Source organism: Alligator mississippiensis, chromosome 9 (assembly GCF_030867095.1).
Source record: "Alligator mississippiensis isolate rAllMis1 chromosome 9, rAllMis1, whole genome shotgun sequence".
Lineage (NCBI taxonomy): Eukaryota > Metazoa > Chordata > Crocodylia > Alligatoridae > Alligator > Alligator mississippiensis.
This window is the reverse complement of record NC_081832.1, coordinates 64,149,284-64,166,551: the sequence shown is the minus strand read 5'-3', so window position 1 is coordinate 64,166,551 and position 17,268 is coordinate 64,149,284. Positions and strand designations below refer to the sequence as shown.

At 48.0% G+C, this 17,268-nt stretch overlaps 1 protein-coding gene across 3 annotated transcripts in view; it reads right to left on the bottom strand.

Annotated features, from left to right (window-relative positions):
• Window positions 1–17,268, bottom strand: part of PPP2R2B (protein phosphatase 2 regulatory subunit Bbeta) — a 258,320-nt gene that overhangs the window by 152,002 nt on the left and 89,050 nt on the right. Inside the window, exon 1 of one of the 3 annotated variants that reach the window (XM_006265018.4) lies at window positions 10,701–11,153. The exons of the other annotated variants lie outside the window; for them this stretch is intronic. Coding sequence (XP_006265080.1) covers window positions 10,701–10,770 — 70 coding nt within the window. The 5' untranslated portion in view covers window positions 10,771–11,153. Of the gene's footprint in view, window positions 1–10,700; window positions 11,154–17,268 lie in introns of those variants that run through there. 3 annotated transcript variants of the gene reach the window in all.

Here is a 17,268-nt window from a genome sequence, read left to right as displayed (position 1 = left end):
GGAGGGACCAAGAAGCAGTAGACGGGCAATGAACTTGGATGCAGTTATCTGAGGAAATTAGGACCAGAGATGTTTGGTCCTTAATTATATTGAAAGCTTGTGGATTGGTTTTCCCAAGAATGAGAGAGAAGGAGAGAGAGAGAGAGAGAGAAACCTGCTTTTTGCAATATGAGAAGCTGTTTAGGCATCTGGCAGCTTATAAAGGTATCTTAAGGCTTTGTCAAGATCTTTAGGTGGCTTCCAAGGACATGTTTGTAAAAGCTGTTCTGGTCACCTGTTGGGTAGGGAGGGGGAATTTAAAAAAGCCTCTTGTTCAAAACTGGCTCATGATTATGGAGGAAAAGGAGATTTAATAATAATTTCTTAGTGGCAAGGCCTGCACTCTTTTATGGAACGGTGTCTGAAAGAGTTTCCCTTGGACCATCAGCACTGGAAAGATGTACACAGGACCAATCCTGTACTAGCCAAAGGGGCCTTTCCCATCTCTAATATCTAGCATTCCAGAAACTGGATTCTCCTCTTGCTTATACCATAGTAACATACCCCCCTCTCCCTGAAAACGGGAAACGTGCTAGTGCAAATGTGAGGAGAGAGCAATTCCTAGGATTCCATTCAGCCAAAATGTAACCTAAGAGTACTCCTACATATCAGACAGGGTTTAAACAGTGCAGGGAGAGGAGGAGAAATTTCAGAGAGACTGGTTAAATTCAGATAATTTTCTGGGCAAAATAGCAGAGTGAAGACAAAAAGCAAAACACCCAGCTATTTTTGTGTGCTACCTCCAGGACACAGAATCAGGGCCTGGGACCCTGCCTTTGGTTAACATACTTCAGGTCTTGAGGGTGATCATAACCTGGCTTCCATTTAGGGAGCCACCTAGCGGTTTCTTCAAAAAGTCCTTGGTCTTACTGATATGCTTGGTGCAGTTATCATCACGCAGGAAAGGAAAAAAGGTCCAGATTCACAAAAGGACTTGGGCACCCAAGGCTAAGGTTTGGAGAACGTTTCACTTCTCCAAACCCATGGAAAGCTGGCAACTAATCCTGAGGGTGCCTAAAGTCAATGGGTAGACAAAGTTCTTTGGGTAAATGTGGTATCTTTTATTAGACCAACTAAATAGTTGGAACAATTGTTTTTTCCAAGCTTTCAGGCACAAACACCCTTCTTCAGGCATAAGGAGAGTCTGCTGGTGTTTTGTGTTCTCCTGGATGGAACAGAAGCCAATATGCAAAATGCAGGTCTGTGAAAATGCAAATGCGTGACAGTGAAGCTCAGAGGCCATGGGAGATAGGAGGTGTGAGATAGGTAGGTTGGGAGGAGGGGGGGGGGGGAAGGGTTGACCTGGTGACAGATGTAGCTGGTAAAATGTAGAGAGGTTGCCTGGGGTTATCAGATGGCAAGCAGGTTTTAATGTGCCATAAATCTAATGTCTATATTTAGTCCATGATTTTTTGTATCCAGTAGATTTATGGAGTGAAGTTCATAGGCTTGTCTATGGAAGGTGTTTTGTAAATTTCCTTTGAGGATTAGAACTGAGAGAGTGGTTTTCAATATTAAAGCTCCCTGAGCTTTGGTTTTTGGGCACAATCAAAATTGCCTCAATCCTGACAGTGTTGAGCAGTTTGTGCTTAAGTCCCACAAGGATTCACAAATTAGGACTTCCTCTACCTATCCTGCCAAAGGGGCTTGAGCCATGTAGCATTCTTAAAGCATTTCATCCAGTGACTATTAATAAAAAAAATAAAATAAAGGCCTTGAGGCAGGGACTGGATTACAGATCCTCCTTCCATCCCAGCCAAGTGCCCCAGAGTCAGGCTTCCTCCTGCTTTCTCTCTTTTCTGTCCAATTAATCTATAATTCTTTTCTGCAGTATCACCACATTCCCCCCTATTCAGAACAGCTGACTCTGGGATGGGATATTCTCCTGGGAGGTAGGAAGGGAGAGAATTGAACCAAGGGTCTCACATGTTGAATTAGTTCTCTAAACCCAGAGCTGTTTGATACTTCTATCAACAGCACTAGCCTTTTTCTTTAAAGCCCAGGCAAAGGAGGAAGCAATCCCTGGTGTATTTGATGGGTGGAATCCAGTAGGCGTGGTCTGCAACCACCTACTGGATTGAGTCCATCAGGCAAGACAGAAGGAGGAACAGCTGGTTTATGAATCCCAGAAGGACATAGCCATGGGGTAAGTGTTGGTCTGGACAATGCTGACTAGTTCAAATTGTTCCTAGGGAGGCCCAGGAGTCAGCCTCAAGGCACTTGGGAAGTGTTAAGTATCAAAAATATGGGTCCTACAGATGCTGATCAGAAGTTTTGAAGATCCAGGTTTTGAACCTAGGCACCCAACACCTATTGGAATCACTTAAGTTTTTTTGGTGGATCTGGGCCTAAGCAACTTTTTTAATGTCCCAACTCTTCCCTGCAGAAGTAGGGGCCTAGCAGGTGATGCAGTAGTCCACTTCAGGGACTACTGTGTTGGCAGGGTTTGTAAAAGCCGGATGTGAAAAGCTGGGGAGCAACCTGAAGTTTAATGGGGAGTGGAGGGAGATCTGTTTTCAGCCATTTAAAATTAAGAAATGGGATTTTGCCCGTGGGAATCAGAGTTTGAGGCACATGCAGTTGCTTTTCAGCTTGTTAGCAGACAAAACATCCAGTTCACATGTGTTTCAAAAATGTAAAACAGCCAAGTCTTGAAATTCTTGCTCACTCTTTATTAGGGGTGCACAGACAGAGATTTTTGGGGCTGATACCAATAGCTGATTTTTAAGGAGGCATATAGGCAGATACTGATCTGATTTCTGATGCAGCATGATGAGCTGTGTATAGCTGATAAGTCTGTTGTGGTAGAAGGAGAGGGGGGAGGGAAGAGACATGGGGAAGGGCTAATCAAGGCCCCTGCAGAGAGGGAGGGAGTGGGGCTGGGGCTGAGGGGGAGAGGTATGGGATGGAGCCACAGTTCATCTAAAGGATGTGGTGGGGGGCAGTGCCCCTGGATCTGCACGAGGCGTAGGTGGGGTGGGCTGCAGCTGGGGCTGGGGCTGCTCTCGGGGCGGGTGGCAGCGGTGGTGCTGGGAGGGGGGACTGCAACCCCCTCCGTAGCCTCCTCCCAGTGCCTCTGCCAACTGGCCCAAGTGCAACCCCAGCCCAACCTCACCTTCAAACACCCCAACGCTGGGAAGAGCCAAATGCAGCTCCAGCTCCAGGCTGCAGCTGAAGCCCATCCCGGCCCACCCCACACAGATCCAGGGGTGTGCACACACACCTCTCCTGTACACCCCTCCTGGGGTCTGTGCAGCGGCAGGAGCCACCACCCCCTCCTCGTGCCCCCAAAACGAGCCATGGCTCTGTCCCGTGTCCTGCTCCTCCTGGGAAGTGCCTGTCCAAGCCCCTGCTCCACTTCCTCCGTGTGTGTGTGTGGGGGGGGGTGATCTGCTCCCCCCATGCCCCTTCCACCACAGACTTACCAGCTGCATGCAGCTCTCCTTGCTGCCTACGTGCTGCACTGCGGTTGCGCACATGCATGGACATTTAAAAAAAAAAAAATCGACCAAATTACCGGTCACATCAGGCCAGTTTCTGATATACTCAGTATTCTTCATATTGGTGCCTATCCAATATTGAACTAATGTATTGGTGCACCTCTACTATTTTTTAAAAATAAATAAGGATAGATCTTTCATTGAAGGCAGTAGGAGTGTCCCCTGATGTAAAGATCTGCCCTCATCACACTTCAAATATCCCTGGTTCTGCACATGACTTTACAGAGCCTTTCTGCAAGTAAAGTCAGAAGCCTCAGCAAGACTCCAAAAGAGAAGAGCCTCCTCAAAGATTCCCAAAGTAGTGGGTAACACCACCTCCCTTGGAAGCCGTGCTGGATTTTGGCAACTCTTACCGTAAAGAAGTTCTTTTCAATGTTTAACCTAAATCTGCTCTCCATCAGTTTGTGGCCATTGTTCCTAGTTACTCCAAGGGGTGCCCTGGTAAACAGAGCATCTCCTATTCCTTGCTGTCCACCCCAATGAATTTGTAGGTGGCCACAAGTTCACCTCTCAGTCTTCTCTTGCAGAGGCTGAAGAGATCCAGGGCCCTCTCTCTCTCTCCTCATAGGGCTTTGCTTGCAGGCCCCCAACCATACAAGTGGCCCTCCTCTGAACCCCCTCAAAGATGTCCACATCCCTCTTGAAGTGCAGTGCCCAGAACTGGACGCAGTACTCCAACTGCGGCCTGACCAATGCCACATAAAGGGAAAGTATCACCTCCTTGGTCCTGTTTGTCGTGCACCTGCTAATGCATGATAAAGTGTAGTTAGCTTTTAGGTCTGTGAGAAACAGCTGTGGTTCGATCCCATTTTGGAGGACAGCAGTTAGTTTCGGATCACTGTCCTGTTTCATTTCAGATGAATTTGTTTTGGACATTTGGCTCTGCTGAATCTGTTTTGAACGGGCTGCAAGGGAAGCTTTACACAGCCCTACCCAGCCAGGTGGGGCTAGGGCTGGGAGCTGCAGGGCTCCAGTGGGGAGCAAGATGGGGCCATGGGTGGCTCTTCTGGGGGCGGTCCTCTGTGCAGGCAAGGAGACCCCCAGGCATATTTCTGATCACTGTCACACCGGGTCACAGGGCAGGGAAGCAGCAGAATGACGAACAAGCCTGATGGTCCTTGCTGCATGACTCAGCTCCTCAGGGAACAGAGATCTGTGCCAGGGGCCTCCTTACCACTGCTGCCCACCCTGCACTGGCCCAGTGACATGAGGCTGCGTGGGGCAGGCAGTGGTGGTGAGGAGAAGCAGGCACAGATCTCTGCTCCTTGAGGAGCCAGGTCATGCAGCAGGGATTCCCAGCCCTCTGATCATTCCCCCAGCTCTTCCCGGGGCGCACGGGCCCCCAGATCTGCAGTCCAGATTTCAGCAGGCTGCTGCTGCAGGCTGGAGCCAGCAGCAGCAGCAGCAGCACAGTCTTCCCAGTATTCAGCACAGGCTGCGCCAAGCAGCTGCCATTGGCCCCGGCCTGTAGCGGCACCCGCTGGAACCCCACATGCAGATCGGGGGCCCATGTCCCCTTGGGAAGAGCTGGGGATGCAATCAGAGAGCTAGATCGCAATATCAGAGCAGTCCTTCCCTAACTCTTCTTAGTTTGCTTCCCTGCAAGCCTGGCTCCAAAATTCTCCGAAACATTTCTGAAACGTTTTAGAGCCTCCGATTATTTCGGAGCCTTCCGTTTTGATTCAGATTTGGTGTTTCAGGCACTGAAATGGCCTGAAACACCTCCAAAATGAAATGGTTGCTGAACTTTAGCACAGCCCTATTAGCTTTACTGATCACTTCATCACACTGATGACTCACGTTCATCTTAGAGTCAGCAGCGACTCCAAGATCCCTCTCTGCTACTGTGCTAAGGTCCTCCCCCAGCCCGTAAGTGTGCTGGTGATTACTTCTTCCTACGTGCAGCTCCTTGCATTTGTCCTTACTGAACTGCATCCTATTCTGTTCCACCTACCTTTCCAACCTGTCCAGATCCGCCTGGATTTGTTCCCTACCCTCTGGTGTGTTAACCTTACCTCATAATTTGGCATCATCTGGAAATTTGGACACAGTGCTTTCCACACCCTCATCCAAGTCACTGATGAAGACATTGAACAGTGCTAGTCCAAGGACTGAGCCTTGTGGGACTCCACTGCCCACATCTTTCCAAGTCAATACCAACCCATCCACCACCACTCTGGGTACAACCCCTAAGCCAACTTGCCACCCACCTGACCAGGTAATCATCAATACAATGAGAAACCATATTGAAGGCCTTCTTAAAATCCAAGAGAGTTAATCACATCATTGAACTTTTTAGACATGGGTTCTAGATTTCCAAACTTGCTCTTGCATTCTGAATCAATATATTGTTCATTATATTGAGTCAGAACATAACTTAGTTCAAAATCAACTAGAGTGTTTCTCCATCCATCCCCTCCAGATAGCCATTTTGTCTAACCAAATGCCGCGATTCATCTGATTCAGTACAACCTTTCCTACTTTCTGGGACACCTTCCCCATTCCCTTGTTCCCTCTTCAGGAGGCTCCAAAAATATTTCCCCAACAGTGATAATCTCTCTTCTCTGAAGATTTCTTAGAAAATGGATGCCCTTCCCACCCCCAGTGGGACAGTTTCATAAGCTCAGTCTGAAAAGTAAGCAGCTCCTGGAAATAATAGACACCCACCACATTTGCCCCTACTTCCCAAATCGGATATCTGGGACCACTTCTTCCCTTCCCCTTGCTCTTTCCCATCACAGAGCCATCCAGGAGGACGAAGTGTAGCAATCAGCTAACCAAGGAGATCCAAGCTAGTGATTGGCTGTTTGCTCTTCTTCCTATTTGGGAACCTCTCGCCTAAGGAAGAAGGAAGTTCATCAGTAAGACATGAGAGCTACACATCGTGCTGAACAAAGAGAGGTGGGCCACAGAGCTTAGAAGACAAGAATAATGATGTGGAAGAGTCTGGAAGAGGAAACTGGGTCAAGGCGTATAAAGAAGAACCTATCAAATGTAATTTAAAGCCTTTGGACAGATTAATTTTTTGTAGGTTGAGATTTCAATTAACTTTAATCCACACTGGTAAGCTTCTTGACAGGAATGACTCTTCTTTGGAACTACTAGACAGTTCACCACTATGACAGCACACTGCTATATGCTGGGAAATGACAAGCATTAGATCATTCAAAAGCAGGGTGGGGCATTCTTGAGCCATTAGGCCATACTTCACACAGGCCTGATTCCCAGAGAAGTCAGAGGTGTGGAAAATACCCTTAATTGCCTGTATCGGATATGGTGAGAATCTCGGGTTCTGCATTTCCTGACTTCTGAATATCTGCACTGTACTGTTAAAACACAAAACCCCCCAACTATTCCACTGCAGAATATTGGCATTTACCATGTGAAAGGAACACCCACTTCCCTTTCTTCTTTGGAGTAGGTTAGTAGATGTCAAATGGCAAGAACACCATTTAGATCTTGCAACATTTTGTCTGTTTTACGAGAGTAAGACGGAAGATTACTCAAGGCTTTAAAAGCAAGGTCACACAAGTCAGAGTTGCTGTTGTTAGGGCCCTGATTTTTGCAAGCTCTCCAAACTTGAAAATCCTACTAGCATCTATTCACAGAATTATCCTACATAAGTCTCACAGGATCAGTCTTGATATCATGTTCATACTACTAATGTTACGTTTCCGGATTGGAGTAGCGCAAGAGCCAGAGTCGCTGTACTCCGCAAATTAAAGTATGACAAGTAGCTCAACCATTAAACCTAGCATATTAATATTATTTACTGCATTTGTTCAGCAGCAGTTTTCTGTACTATAAGTCATCTAAAGGATTTCAGAGATTTGCTGAGTGTAGAACAGAACTATTAGAAATAGCCATACCACTATCTAAAAACCTTTACATGTTAGAGATTCACATTTTGTTTCCAACTTTACAGGAAAAGGCATCATTATGCATGCCAGAGGGCTTCATTTTGGTTAAAAGGGAGCCCTGGAAGAAGATGGTCAGTGTCCTTTTCACAGCAATGGCACCAATTTCTCCCATTTCAAATGAAGTCCTCAGCATTGTATATTTTTAAATGGCTATTCAAGGCTTCAGAATAAGCCTTTCTATTTCTGAGATATACACACACACAAATCAGAAAATAAATAATAAAGTTGTAATTAATGAATTAGTTAAAGCATCTGGGGGAAAAGAGAGAAAGAGAGAGAGAGAGAGAGACCTAGGATGGAAAGGCATTCCCCCGCCAATAATATTTCAGAACCATTTTTCATGGTTTTCTTATGCTTCTCATGAATTCCATTATACCGGGACCTGTAATTTTCAGAGCATTATGTTCAACAACTTAATATTTCCTGGCAACTAAAGTGGAGTTAATAGCACATATTTCTTTCCTCCATTACTGGTAGTTCTGTGCACTGCACTAGAATGAGGCATTCAAGTGTGTGCATTTAAAATACCATTCCCATCCTGCATTTGCATTATAATATCCAAGTGATTGAAAGAGCAACACCACTTCACTAAGCCAAATTACATAACCCCATTCCTTCAGCTGACACACTATAGGTACCTTCTTTCCAAAAAAACAGGTCTTCACTTACTGCAGAGGTATTGTAAGGATGTTTTAAAGAAAAACATTATCAATTTAATTTTTTTAGACCTACATTTCCTTTTATGCAAACAAAAGCATTCAGCTTCCCAGGATATATTTTTTGCCTTTCACCACGTGCTAACAAGGCATAGCATTTCCAAGTGCACTCAGCCTTCCTTTGATAGAACATCTGCATCAAAATTCAAAAGTCAGGCAAAGGAGAACACGTGCATGAGAAACTCTCAGTAGATATTCAGCCATTAAACATGTCTAAAAAATCCAGCAACAGCTGGATGGCTTATCCTGACCTGGCTTCCTGCACAAAGGAGGAATAGATTTAAGTTTCCTCAAAAAAAAAATTATTTTTTTTTAAATAAAGAGAAGGCTATGCTAGAGCTAAATACAGCAAACTAGAGAGTTGTTTTCTTCCAAACTCTGAATGCATCACATCCTAAATGGAGGGAATGACTTGACTTTTAACTTCAGGTTAAAATAACCTAGACCTCCCAAGATCACAAGCTTAAGTCAATGCACCCACTCATCCTTCCAAGCTAGCCACTTGCTCCAAATAGGATAGGAAAACATGAGCTGTTTAAGATCAGCTGCTCCTCCAAGAGCGGTACCATTAGCCTCCCTCAGAGTTGCATCAAAAAAGCGGCTTTAAGTAGTGACCAAGGTTGCCCAAGAGATGTGCTGATCTAGCTCAGCTCCCACTCACTGTGACCACATGCTGCCTTTCCAAATGTTCTGCCAAGAGACTGCACCTCGCCACTCTCACCCAGCTGGACTTTCCAACATGCGCAGCCCTGGCTCTGCAGGCAGATACTAGGGAACCAGTGCAACCATCCTGTGTACAGCATTCAGGTCCAATTAGAGGTGCTATAGATACACATATATGCAAAGAAATGTGCCATGGGGAACAGATGCTCAACAGGATTCAGAGATGGTCCAAAATGAACAGACATCACGTTTTCACTCCCAATTATATTTCATAATTGTGAAAACTGACCTTGTACACTTCAGCTGCTAACAAGCAACATTGTATGGGATCACACCGGTCTATTCACTGGCTCACCAGGAGTCCCAGGCTTGTCTTACATTAAAAGGAGATCTTCCCCTCTGGATAACCTCCTTTAGGAATCTGTTCACTAAGCTAGAAGCATACACGTGAGAAAAATCCCACTCATTTGATGCATTTATGTTTCTCTCTGACTCAGTAGGAATCTTAGAAAAATGAAACAGAAGGAGAGCATAGTAAGTTTTCAGGGATGTGGGTATTTTTCTTTTTTTTTTCCTCCCTTAAAAAAATGGGATTCCCTGTAACAACATAATGCTGCAGAGGGATTCATTGATTTAGCAGTAGCCACATTTCATCTACTGGAGAAAGTTGTAAAATAATTGGTGTGAAGGCAGTAGCTTTTCAGCCATTAGAAATTCTAGCAAAAGCAAGTGCTTCTTCCTGTCCATCTTCCTGATCATTACCCATTGGTGGAGGCTGCCTCTTTGTGGCAGAATGCAGTGCAAGATGCAGCATAGATCTTGCACTCTGCTGCTTCAGCTTCACGTGGCCACAAGATCTGCTTCACTCACCATACTATGCTCTAAAATCCATGTTTAAATGTACCATTGGTCAAACCCTAAAATGTGGAGGCAGGAAAAAGACATTAGATCTACTGACTCTGGTAGAATACCAGGTAGTCCATTCACCCTTTTGCAATACATTTTCTTTGGTATTGAAGCCTTGAGGCATAGGGGGTCTTATGAAAGAGATCAGTTTTAGGAATAGGGAAGGAAGGAACACAACAGTTTAAGCACTCAAATTTCATTTTCTAAATGTTAAGCCCCATCTTAAAAAGCTTTTACTGGCACTTACAGATCATGCAGGAGTGCCAGCAATATGGTCACAACCCACCAGCTCTTCAGATCACAGCTGGTTGTATGCCATGTTTCCACTTATTTCATAATTAACTGAAATACTTCCCATTTATACAGGGCTTTGAACATACCAAGAGATTCCTGGTTATTGGTTAGCACCAAAATCCCCTTGGAGAACTAGTCAGCTCTGTTCCCATATACAGACATGAAAACCCATAAGAGAGAGCCACACGACATGCCCAGTGCCATCCAGCGGCAGAAAGGTTCAAGCTCCTCCAACTTCTCATTGCACATCCATGCTGCTTCCCAAGAAACACCGGCTCGCGTGTAATGGAGGTGGAGTCATGCCAGCCCCGTGCTAGGAGACAGGACCCTGCGAGTCCCGATGCCTTTCTCGGTTTGGACACCAGTGCCCCCGGCCTCAGTTTCCCCGCCTGTTCAAGCCTAGAGGCCGGGGCCTTCCCTTGGCTGCGGACAGCGAGGGAGGCCGGAGCCACCCGCTGCATTTCTCTCGAGTCCCCACCTGCCTCCGGGCAACCCACCGGCCTCGCCTCTCCGCAAGGAAGGGAGCAAACCCCCTCCTCTCCTCTCCTCTCCTCTCCTCTTCCCCACCCACCCACCTGCTGCTGCTCCCCGCGGGCTCCGCACCCGCTCCCCGGGGGCCACGCAGCCCCCGCAAGTTGCAAATGCAAAGGCATCCCCCCTACCTTCAGTTGCATAGCTGTGATCGCGCAGGAAACTGCTGTTTATCTTGCGGGTATCAATGTCCTCCTCCATTGGCAGCGCGCTCGCTCGCCCCGGCACTGAGAGCAGGCAGGCAAGGATCCATCATCCCCGCCCGCGGCCGAGCTCAGCGGCGCGGGGGGACGCGGGGCATGGTCCTGCCCTGCCCTGCCCTGCCCTGCCCTGCCCGCCGGCGGCCGCCCCCCGCCTGCTCCCTGCTCCGCGACGCCCAACAGGTCCCCGGGCGCAGCTGCCTCCCCCGGATCGGGGCCCCGGCCTCAAGATGGTGTCTGCTGCGGCAGAGCAAGGCTGCGGCTGCGGCTGCGGCTGCGGTGGCCCCGGGGATCCGCGCAGGGCTGGGCTGGGCTGGGCTGGGCTGGCTCCGCTCTGCAGCAGCGCGGCTGGGCAGGGAAGTTGCTGCGGCAGGCGGCGGCGGCTGGGGCTGCCGGAGCCTTATGGTGCATTAAAGCCCAAGCTCCTCCCATACAGCGCGGCTCTGTCCAACCGCGGCGGCGGCGGCCCGGGGACGGTCCCCGAGCGGCGGCCGCGCGTCTCCCTGCTGCAGTGGAGCGGGGGCGCCCCGAGGGGAGGCCTGGAGACGGGCGCCGCACGCCGGGCCGGGGCTCTTGCAGGCTCAGGACAAGCGGAGCCGCTTCCCAGCCTGGCAGGGGCACACCGTGCAGCGGTGCCCAAGAAGGCAGCTTTCCTGCAGGAGAACTGCGCTTCTGGCGCGGCTCAGCCGCTTTACGCCCGGTTCCTGGGAATGGGAGTCCCTACCTTTGCTTGCTCCGAGGGTCTTATGGCTAAGGGCATAACCTCCGGGCTTGGGCCTGCACTGAGTGGGGGGCACATGCCCCCCCCGACACCAGTCAGAGACCAGGGGGCGGATTGTGCTGACCGCAGGGGGTTCCCCGACGGCCTGTCTCACTGGCCAGAAAGCAGCCGTGCCACTTCTGGAAGTCCCGCGGCCACTTCTGGAAGCGGCACGACCGCTTTTGCTGGCAGCCCCACTCCCTGGCTAGCGTTCGCGGTGGGGGGCACTAATGCTCCTGCCTGCCCCCCTGCCCCCTGCCTAAACAGGGAGCATGGCCTGACAGGGGGTGCACTGGCACTTTCAGGGGGTGCACATGCACCCCCTACGCATTGCCACTGGCAAATAGGATACCCACCAAAGGTTTTGGAAACCTCTGAAGCCCCAGGTGCGGTTAAAGGATGTTTGCCGGTAGTAGGGCCATTTATGGTTCTGGACTCCTGGATTTGGAATTAGTTTTGGCTAATTTTGCCTTAGATACAAATTATAAAAAAAAGAAAAATAAAAGCCTTGGCCCCCGGCTGGGCTCTGCCCTTGGGCCTGGCAGCCACCGCGCCTTCAGGTGGCTTTTTTTCTTTTGAAATGTCGTATTTCAGGCTGAAGCAGCCTGGTCAGTGCCAAATGCTATGGGCTCAATTATGCAGGTGTCCTGTCCTGCCTCCCAGACTCCAGTCAGGGGCTTCAGGTACTCCTAGGTCCATGGCAGGCCATGCCCGCAGGATGCGGATGCCAGCCAGCCGCTGGGGACCCGATGCCTTGTTCTCTTCCGACACCCCTAGCCACAGAGCATACAACTAGGGCAGAGCATTTCGGCCCAGTCCTAAAACCTCCCTCAAGAGCTGTGATTGACGTTGCTTAGTTGACTTTGGGATCAGGCACTTGCCCTCTCCTCTGCTGGACCTTACTCAGCTGTGGAATTGGATATGGATGCTTTCCCTGGTTGCAGAAGGTTTAAGTATAGGGACATGGTGCATTTCAGGCCCACCATTTGCATTTAAATAGCAACGATTCTTTACCTTGCAGCTACACCCAGGTTTAAAAGCCACTATAAAAATACTGGCTACTGTACAGCACAAGGGGATTCAGGGGCCTGAGTTCTTTTCTCCACTCTGTCTCCAAGCTGCCGTCTCAAAGGAGGTCACTTCCTCTCTGTGCGATTCTGATTTCCTGCCCTCTCTTTACCTCTCTTGTATTTAGTTCAAAAGTTTTATGGGTCACAGACTATCTGTTCCTAGGCATTGATAAAGCACTCAGTACAATAGGACCCAACCTTAAGTAGGGCTGCCAGGTGCTATCATAATGCTTCTAAGTAATAGAAATGTCATAAATAATCTGTGCATTTCAGTAGCAACCTTATTGCCATCACCTGCTTGTGAGTCCTCTAAAGATTTTTAGCCTCAGAGCTGGATCCTGGATCCTGCCTGCCTGATTCCCATGAAGAATGCAGCACTGGCTCTTATGTACTTACAGATTTATTGCATGGGAATCAGAAAGAAAAAAATCATTTCTCCTTATGAAAGAGGAGTCTAATGCAAATAGTTAGCAAACAAGATATCAAGTCAGAAGCTCTTTGCTTCTGTAGTAAGCTCCTCGGGCCAGAAGCGGAGCTTTTTTCACGCTTTGTACAACACTGGTAGGGGGCTGGCTAAGGACAGATAGCATCCATGCCATGCCACAGGTGTGCATTTTCTGGATCGCTCCTGGGCAGTCACCAGCCAGAATTATAACTGGGTTTTGACTGACCCTGGAAGGGGCTGCTCTGGGCAGAGTGCAGCCATGTTTCCTCCATTTCCAGCCTTAGTCCTTTAGCCTTCAGTATTCTGCACTGACGGCATTGAGACACCACAAAGGAGACATGGGGCAGGAATAAGGCTGTGGCCCCTATTCTTTTCAAGAGTGGGGTTGCTGCTTCCCCAGGCTCTGCTTCCCCTCTTCCCTCGTTCTCCCCCTGAATAAATCAAGATGACCTTCAGTAATCCTGTAGCTGTGAGACCCCTTCAAATCACAGCCTAGTGCTTAAAAACCATAACACAGCCGATAATAAATAGCAGATATAATGCCAATACAATACAACATTCATTTGCTTTAATGGTTACTAAATGGGCAGCTGGTTGGTTAAATGCACCCTGCTTCTCTATAAGCCAAATGAGAGTGCCAATGAGACAGATGCCAGTGCTGGAAAAATATCTTCCACAGCTGGGCATCTGGACCCTGTTACTGCCTTCAGGAAGGGACAAGAATATTGATATATATTCCTGAGGTCACAATATTTATTTGCGAGTCATGGAGGGCAGAGCATGCACACTTTGTATGTACAGTGCTCTGTTATTTCAGGTGATGTAAAAGAGGCATATACTAGATGGACAGAAGTTATGCAGTAGTTTCAAATCTCCGCCCACATGCCTAAAGAGGCCTCACTGTCACCATTTCGATACCAGCATCAGCAGCAAATTAGCTTTTGTTATTTGTCCTTAACATTGAGCCTCAAGGGGCCTGGATTCTCCTCTAGCTTAGGAGTAACTGCTGAAGTAAATGGAGTTAAGCCAATGATGCGTGTGCAGAAAGAGGCCCATTATCTCACTGAATAAAGCAGTATATTAGCCTAAGAGGGTGAGGTTCCTGTGCTTAGTGGTCATGTGGAACTGGGGCATTTATGCATATTTATATGTTTATACAGTACTTAGTACCATGAAGTGTAGGTTCATGTTGGGATTCGAATAATATCGACAAGAAATAAAGTCTAGGTAGCTAGAGCAGGGAACCACCACTCTGTTCCCAATATTATTAAACCAACCTAATCCCTTATATTCTATGTGCCTCAGTTTCTCCGTCTATCAAATGAGGATATAAGTATTTCGTTCCCTCATTGGCTTGTTGCTGTGAGCATTAATGTGTATGTAAAGTGTTTTGAGATGTTCCACTGAATGGCTTCAAGGTTGGAACTGAGTAATTTGCAGTGTCCTTAGAAGTGGCTTTGGGGCGGCATTCTCTTCCAAGCAGGTTTTGAAAGAACATGCCAGCTGGTGCTTTCCAAAGCAAAACAAAAGATCTTCAGAAGATCCTGTCTGATGCAGGGAATAAAGTAAACCTTGACACACATTTAACAGCATGCAAAGACAGAGAAGAAACCCACTGGGAAAATTCTCCCCACCCTTTTAATTGCACTTCAGTAAAATCATTGACTGCAAAGTTAAAGTGCAAAATATAACTATTACTTTGATGTACCAGACATTTTCATCATTCAAGCGATTGCTGTCTTGAGAATGAATCTGGCTGAATGAGCACGGGGAGGGAGGGCGGTAGCCCAGAGTTTGACTATAGGCTCTGCCAGCAGGACACTGGGGGCCCTGAATAATCTTTCTGTTGCCGTTTCTGCACCTCCCCACTTACTGCACACAGATGTTGAGAGAGTTAATTGTTGTAGTGAATTGAATATGCCAATCCCATCTTCTTCACTGAATGATGGTCCCTCTGTCTGTAACACTCAGGTGACTTTCAATGTGCCCGCAAAGTATCAGCAGCAGAGAGAAACACTGCTGGGCCCATGTGGTTGGACATGGGGCTGTACCTCTGACCCACCCCACGGTATAGAGGAGTATCAGGGATTGGGAGGGGACATAGAAGAGCTCTGCCTCCTATGCCACTTCTCCACTGGTGTGGAGTCTACAGGAGCCATACGACTTAAGAGCTGTTCAGTGGCAACTCTCAATTGCATTATATCTGGAGTCAGATCTCAAGATGGGACGTTTGGTGGTCACCCTGCTCTCTAAGTACACTACAGCTCTGACCCAGGAGAGGATTTATGTAGGCTAATACAGTACTATATCAATGGGGAGGAAGATTGTTATTACTGTGACTGGAGGAGCCAGAACGGCTGTGTAGTGAATAGACAAATACCACTGTGGCACACCCAGGTTTGCTGCTGTTTGATTTTCTTTCCTAAGTAGAAAAATCTCCTGAGAAGCAGACAAGATGTTATATTCTGTATTATTCCACTGAGATTGTGCTGCCTCTTTTGGGGTTACTTATTTCAAAGATAGTGCAGGAGATAGCATCTGCCAATGAGGGTTTAAGGACTCTGTACACATGGCTCATTGACGGGACAGTCTACCTTCTAAGCCATTGTCCTGTGCCTGCGAGCCTTTTGAAAGGATATGCAGAGTCCTTTCAGATGAGCATTACTGGCAAGACAAGATGAAAACTCTTTCTGAATGATGTCATGATCATGCTAGGAAAAGGTAAAGTCCCAAAATCTTCACTATATGGTTCCCAAGGTGAATTCTTTTACAAAATGTTGTATAATGGCTGATACAACATGAGTAAAATTATGCTCAAACCAACTCAGGCACTCACGCACATATTGCTTGAGCTACCATGCATTTATCATGTCATAGGGCATTTATTAGCGTGAGAATTATACTGACGTGACAAGCCAGAAGCTTTCCTCTGGAGTCATTACCCTCACAGAGGCATAAGCAGAAAGTTCACATGCCAAAAGTCTTTATCAAACAATTGAAAACAAGTTCCTGCACATGCTCAATGGATATATTTTAAAATTAGGCATCTGTATCATGTTTTAAACTAAACAATTTATTGGAGTAACACCCATATACAGTAACCCAAAACCTGGCCTCATTTTCAAGACCAAAGTATAAGCAGGTATTAATGGAACACTGTTGTAAAAAGCAGTAAAGCAGGGGTGGGCAATTACGTCGGCTGGAGGTTTGTCAAGGGCCGCGTACACAAAATCTTTTAGAAGATATAATTTTAACAAATTATAGATAAAAAAACAAATCATATACTAAAAGTCAAACTTCTACTATAACATTTTATTCCAAAACATTATTTTTGTCCTGATTTATGTTTTTTTGAGTAGTGTATACAGAAGTGACTGCATAATCGTTCAAAATAGTCTTACTCTTACATATTGTTGAGGGGGAGTGTGTGGGAGGGTGTTGGGCGCATGGGAGTTGTAGGGGGTGATATCCACATGTGTATGGGGGCCTGCCTGCATGCTAGCTCCCAGGAGCCAGCCATGGGTGGGGAGAAGGCAGGAGGGCAGGGGGAGCGTGCAGCAGGGCTCACCTGGGTGGTGCGGTGTGGGTATAGTTTATCCCTGCCCCATCCAGCCCACAGCTGCCCCAGCAGCACTCTGCATGGGGCAAACTGCACCCAATCCTGCCTGGGGCAGCATGTGTCATGCTGCACCCTGCTCTCTCCTGCCAGCCCCAGCCCCGGCCCCGGCCCCGACCCCAGCCAACACACGCAGCTACCCAGCTGTCCAGCTGGGGCTACTCCCAGTGCAGCTACAGCAACCTGGGTACTGCTCAGCTCCCCCCACTTTCAGCATCTCCTCCTCCTCCTTCTGCCCCTGCTGCACCACCCTGGGAAGCAGGTAGCACTGCGAAGCAGCAGTGGCAGCTGTGGGGACATGCATCAGGCACCACATGCCCAGCTAGGCAGGGGGGAAGCTGTAGCAGGGTGGCTCCTTCCCCAGCACATGGGGCTCTAGCTCCCAGGTGCCTTCTACCCACTTGGTCAGCTGCTGGGAAGCTGTGCATCTTGGCCAGGGCTGGGGCCATCGGGGGTGTGGGTAGGAGCACATGCATGCTGCCCTGGGCCAGACTTAATCAATTGGTGGGCACCTGCCCATGGGCTGGATCCAATCAATTGGCAGGCTGGATCCAGCCCATGGGCCGTATTTTGCCCACCCTTGCTGTAAAAGGTGCAATAACATTAAC